General features: G+C 35.8%; 1 protein-coding gene across 1 annotated transcript; it reads right to left on the reverse strand.

Moving 5' to 3' along the window:
* Positions 1-1,667: 1,667 nt before the first annotated feature.
* On the reverse strand, positions 1,668-6,463 carry LOC106942406 (zinc finger protein 235-like). Its single transcript, XM_015025675.1, has 2 exons — positions 6,194-6,463; positions 1,668-3,887 (listed from the first exon to the last, which is right to left on the reverse strand). Exons 1-2 carry the CDS (start codon positions 6,390-6,392, stop codon positions 2,866-2,868), a joined length of 1,221 nt encoding a protein of 406 aa, XP_014881161.1. The 5' UTR covers positions 6,393-6,463; the 3' UTR covers positions 1,668-2,865.
* Between the last annotated feature and the right edge of the window lie 16 nt (positions 6,464-6,479).

Raw genomic sequence — 6,479 nt, forward strand, 5'->3', positions numbered from 1 at the left:
CTTTCTAAAATGTTTGTCCTCCTAGAAGGCTACAGGGACATGATTCAGTAGCAAATTAGCTATTGCTATAAAAATGCATCCATCGCATGTAGGTCTATTCAAGAGCCAATGTTGAATGTATTTGTCCTCGTTTAAAAAACAACCATATATATAAAATATTTACTATGTTTTGGATGTAAAAATGATTGCTTAGGACAGCAAAGCATCAGTTTGTTTCTGTGGGTTTAAGCTGCCATCTTGTAAAAGGCAACCCACTTTAAATTCACATTCTTTCCATCCCAACATACTAAATTACATACACCAGTCCTGTGACTGATCAATAGATTAAGAGTCAATTGTCCAAACAGTTATTGATTTGATTCAGAAAACTGATGAGACATTACATTATAAAACATTAGAAAAGATGGTGTCACTTTGTAAGTAATCAGCAATCATTTCTGGATTTCTATCAAGCAGAGCTTAGTTAAAGCTTGTACCCATAGAAGTAATGCCAAGTGTTTAACCCCTGACCAATTTAAATTTTACCTTAATACCTTTGATCTGCAAAAAGAACCTGAAGAATTAGAACCCAGATCATTGGGAAGTGTCTCGTAATAACCATCCCCTTGTTCTAAGCTTTATTTCGTAGAGACAGTCCCTGATCTCGGCTATTGAGAAGCGATTGCTTGCTGGATCTGTGAACTCTGTTGAAGTTTGAAACTACAGGATCTGATTTTACCCAATCGCTAATGTCTGGAAGAGTGGCCAAAACGGGCTGGACAGCTTAGTTTACATCCTCCACTCCCATTTCAGAACTACAATTCTTAATGCGACCGCTCCTTCTGTTTGCCCATTTTTCTGGTTGAAATTCAACCAGAAAAATGACATTCAATGGTACAAATTTTAGACAGAAATTTGGAGGGAGATGAGAATCAAGCAGAAACTAAATATTTATTGATTCATGCTAGAAAAAACTTTGATGAAAACAAACAGTAATTCATGTATTTAAATTCAACATTTCTTGAAAAAGTTTAACTTGATGTTTTTGTCCAGTAAAATAAAAAACTAATCTATTCTAACATTTTGGTTTTCACAAGTCTAAAACAAATGTTTCAAATATGTGAAAAAGTGAAACATTTTGAACAAAAAAATTGCAAATCAAATGAACAAACTTTGTAAATTTAAAACACATCAACCATCAGTAGTTTGTTACAAAACTCAAAACTGAAAGCAGAAACTTTGATCTATTTAAAATCTACAAGAAAATAAACAAAATCGGCAAAAAGTAACTTAGCTTAAATAAAAAGTAACTTAGCTTAGTTGGGGATAAACTTTCACTCAGTCTTCTTTAGAACCATGCTTTGGATCATTTAGGCTCAAAAAACAAAATCCGCTCAGTACAGCTCTCTGGAAATAAAGATTTCAGTAATGTTAAAGTCTGGCCTTTGACTAGGCCATTTGAACCCTACAATTATTTTGTTGTCCTGATGATGACCCAGCTTGGACCAAGCTTCAGCTGTTTGACAGATGGACCCACATTTGGTTCAAGAAGAGTTTGGGACAAAGACGACTGTTGAACCAATCAACAAGCCCACATCATCAGCTTCCACCACCATGCTGGAAAACATCTACAAAGCATTTGTTTTCCTCAAGCAAACATTTCTCAAAGCTCTCTGCAGCTTTTCACATCAAAAAATATTTTTTATACAGTTTCAAGGTACATCCACAAAGTCACACAATCCCAAAACAAATACTAAATACAAAGACTAAAATTAATTATTTCTGGTCTGTTTGTGCAATGTTCCTATCAATGAAAGGTTTCCTATCGTTTATTAGCTTTGTCCCTAATTGCACTGTTTAGAGTCAAGGACCACAATCATGTTCGAATAGTTAAACTCCACAAATACTTGATAATCCAAACATTGCCAATTAAAAAAAGTTTAAATAGCATACACCTTAATATGCACTGAAATATGCAGAGATTGTACGATCTTGAGACGACATCAAAAGTCAACATCAGAGGACTTCATTATCTCCACTATTAAGAGTACAGCCAATCAGCAGCAAGGAAAATAAATGGCGTTTATATAGTGGCTGCTTTGCAAACACCAGCCAATAGTGTGTCAAGTAGTACTTCGTCAAAGTATTTTAGCCTCCCATGCAGCATTTTCCTTTAAATATTTCATAGATACTCCCTATGAAAAAAACAATCTGTAAATAGGCATAACCTGAAAAGCGAGAGTGGACTGTAGCACAAAATATGACATTTGTCCATAAATTCTGCTGCCGTTCACAAACTTAGAAGTCTCTTAAGACCTGACAAAAAAGTTCTGATAAACCCATTATTTCACCGTTACTCTTAAATAGTGGTAGCTGGTGAAAATTTCTTTATTCCCTTTCCTACTCCAGTATAAAGATTCAAATAAACGATCAAAAAAATGACTACAACTCCATAATGATATAATATTCTTCAACTGGCAAAATAACATGGAGGGCTAAATTAGCCAAAAATTAAAGTTCTGTTCTATAACTTGCAAAATATATAATATTTAGGAATACCAAACTAAATTGTGATTACCTACAATTTAACTTTGAGCAAAAAGGAGTCCAAATTCCATCAAAACAAAGGTTTTGAGAATGAACTAATGACACCAGACAGCAGAGGCCTTTCAACCTAAACAAACTAAAACACAAAATAATCATGGCTACAAACAAAAAGTTAACCCAGGAAACCGGAAGACTAAACCAGGTTCCGATGAAACCACAACAAGCAACCACAAACGATTGGCTATTTAGCTGCACTTCTGGGGCACTACTCAGAAGCGCCCCAAAATTACTTCATTTTCATTTTCGCAAATTGAAAACTGCAAAGAAAGGTTTAAATATTTATAATGTTAACTGTGTGTGAGAGTCAAATGTCTCCCTCTCACTGTTATGTTTTAGTTTCATGTGGGAAATCAGATTACCAGGACGGAGAAAATGTTGTCCGCATGTCTGGCAAGAAAAACTTTTTTGTTGTGTGTGAGTTTTCCTGTGAACATTCAAATTACTTTTTCGAGTGAAACGTTTTCCGCATGTCTGACAAGAGAATGGCCTCTCATTTGTGTGGATTCGTCTGTGGACATTTAAGTCCGAGCTCTGAATAAAAGATTTCCCGCATGTGTCACAAAAAAAAGGCCTATCACCTGTATGAATTTTCTTGTGAAGCCTTAAATGACTAATTCGAGAGAAACGTTTTCCACATGTTTCACATGAAAAAGGCTTCTCACCTGTATGAATTTTCTTGTGAAAATTTAGATGATCTATTCGAGTGAAACTTTTTCCACACGTTTCACATAAAAAAGGCTTTCCACATGTGTGGGTTCTGTAAAACTGTGCCTGTGCCTCATTATGAGAATGACTCTCTGAAACAGTGGAGCTGCTTCCTCCCTGATCTTTGCTCTCAACTACAGGAAAGATCTGAAAGGAGAGCTGCTCAGTTTGAGGTCCTCCATCACTCATTTCATCTTCTTGAAGAGCAGAAGTATCCATCAAAGCAACAAACAGCTTTTGGACAAGATGCTCTCCCTCCTGACTGCTGCTTTGTTCATTCTGATCCTGTCTGGTTGGTAAATGTTCTGGTCCATGATGTTCACGTTGAAGCACTGAATAATCTGGTTCCTTCTTTTCTACAATTATCAGTTGAGGTTCTGATTCCTCCTCTTCTTTAATCCATTTATTTTCTTGAATGTCCTGTTCATCAATCAGTGGTGATTTTGGATCCTCATCTTCCTCTTTTATACATGGAGGTTCTCCAGTCCATTGATGTCCTGATTCCTCCTGGTCATAACTGGACCTCCTCCCCTGATTACAAACCTGTTGGATGGCAAAAGTTTGCTCCTCACTGGAGAAATGTGGCTGTCGGAGGTCTGTGGGGATAAAGGAAGAGATCATTGATATCATTTAATTGATGACTTGGAGATCTGAGACTGTTGGCATCACACAGTTCATCTAAACATAGTTTGTAGTGCTTATTTATTTTCAGAAAAAAACTGTCCACACTAATTGGCAGTCCTGGTATAGATGTTCAAAAGATTTAAGATAAATTCTGATTGTATTACAGCAAAAAGAACAATTAAACCTCTAATTTTAAGACATTTATTCAGTGGTGAACTTTGTTACAGTTACTGATGCCACAAACAATTTCTACAAAATAAATGTAATAAATGAAGAATTTAAAACCTCAATTTTTAAAGTTGACCAGACTGTGTAGGAACTTTAATTAGTAAAGCATATTATTCTTTACAGTGTAAATATGATATTTGTGGCATGGTTGATGACTGAAGCAACAACATTCTTCAGGATCTACAAGGTCCTGAATGAGTTTATTAATGAAGAATTTACAAAACTTTCTGCACTTGGCTGAAATACTTATTTTGCTGGCTGGCTCCTCCACTACTCTCTGAATGAAACTACGAAAAGAACAGCTTTCCCAGCAACCTTCATGTGTCTGAAACAGAATATATTATAGATCCGACCTAAAACAATCCAAACACACCTGGTCCGAACAAGATCCAACACAGCCAATTAGCTTTAATTAAAGGCCCGAACTTGAAGTAAACCCTACATAGGAGAGAAAAGTGCCACATTTACTACATTGCATGAAGCCAAAATATATCTTCTTGTTGTCAGCTACCAGCTTAAAATACTTACAAAACACTTGTTTGACTTTACCTCCGTTAGCACAGTAGTCTATTATTTAACATATTCCAGGTCCATTCGGTCACTTATTGTAACTGCAGTAAACATCCTCTGCAGTTGTTTACTGCAGAGGACGCAGTAAACAACCTCTAATGCACACCTGGCTCTGCAGGTGTGCATTAGAGGTACCAGGTGTGCATTAGTTGTGCAATGCACTGCGCTTGTTACAATCTAACTTCTGCACTGCTTTTCTTTATTCTTCAACAGGATAAAGTACTTACTTTTCTATTTAATCATTCATAAATAGCTAAACATTTTAGAATTTTCAACACTCCAGACTTTATATTATTCCTTTGTTGTCCCATATCTGACTTATTGTATCGAGGTTTGGGGCAACACATGTAAAACTAACATTAAGCCTTTGTTTGTGACACCAAAGAACTGTATAAGTATTTTGTACAAAGTGAATCCTAGAGAATATACAAATAAATTGTTTATTCAATCAAATATTTTGAAATGAAGGGATTTGGTTAATTTAAATTTTTTTTATCAGTTATGTTTAAAGCTAGAAATATGTCGCTGCCATTAAATTTACACACTTTTTTGTCTTAAGCTCAAGTGACAGAAATAACCAAAGGAAGAATTATTTCAAAAGTAAAATTGTGCTGAGTACTTTAAAACAAATGTGCATTTCTGTGCATGGAGTCAAATTATGGAATAGTTTGTCTGGGAATTTGAAAAAATGTCCTACTTCAAATCACTTCAAAATACTTTATAAGAAAAAAAATATTATGTCTTATACACTTTTGAGTTAGCAATGAGGAGAATGATATGTTTTGTAAGTTATAATCTTCATTTTATACACATGGCCATGAAAACAAAATGACTTATTTTGTAATTATTTCTTCTTCCTGCTCCTTTTCACTCATGTAGATGAAAAGGAGCATCTTTATCTGTATAAGACAGTGTTTTTTGTACATTGGTAATGTAATGTGTTTTGTTGAGTGAATAAAGATATTGGTTGATTGGTAAATGGCTAAAAACAAATTACACTGTGCATTCTCATTTCGTGTTCTCTGTGCTGTATTATAGGCTTATTAAAAATACGTAGCCTGAAACCAACAACAACATATTGCAAGCCGACACACCTGTTTGACGCTCACTTCTCTCTGGAACGCATGATATACATGATGAACATAAGCAATGTGAATCACATTATAGTAAACATGCATAATAATGTAAGTTAAATCTGGGTCTGAATTTTACTATTCAACAATGTTTGTCTGAAAACCTTTATTATTATTCGGGCATCTGTTGCATTAACATAGTTATGGGGATTAAATGATCTCCATTTGGTTCGCAGAGACTCTAACAAACATTTTCTAATTGTGCTGCAACATTTTGTCCTGAGCTACAAAGAGGCGAACCTCTGTAGCATCGGAGCTAGCAGCTAAAAACGGTTCGTGTTCAGCCCGTTTAGCAGCAGCGGCTGAACACGAATATTTTGTGTTCAGCCGCAAAATATTCGACCTACCAGAACTTTGTCTGTGCAGCTCCGAACCGATTCTGCTGAGCTTTATTTGTTGCTGCAAGTTGACCCCCATCATCCTGCGCTGAGCATCGAGCTCTTCCTCGTAGCAAATGATGGTTTTTTCAACCTCTGTGAAGATTTCTTGAGCAGCAGCAGTTAGTCGCTCTCTGATAAACTCTCTGAGATGCTGAACTGAAGACATGGTTGCTGAAATATTAGCCGAGCTGGAACAACGCAGCAGCTATCTAGCTTAGCCCACGCGTGTTTCTTCTTCTTCTTCTTCGATCTT

This window comes from Poecilia latipinna, unplaced genomic scaffold (assembly GCF_001443285.1).
Source record: "Poecilia latipinna isolate Pla-1442-1.1 unplaced genomic scaffold, P_latipinna-1.0 Scaffold4253, whole genome shotgun sequence".
Lineage (NCBI taxonomy): Eukaryota > Metazoa > Chordata > Actinopteri > Cyprinodontiformes > Poeciliidae > Poecilia > Poecilia latipinna.

Excerpts from the sequence above, each read along its gene's own strand:
- LOC106942406 (XM_015025675.1), bottom strand. The coding sequence starts at position 6,392 with ATGTCTTCAGTTCAGCATCTCAGAGAGTTTATCAGAGAGCGACTAACT. Across the intron at positions 3,888-6,193 it reads GCTGCACAGACAAAGTTCTG|ACCTCCGACAGCCACATTTC; the intron begins GTAGGTCGAATA and ends TTATCCCCACAG.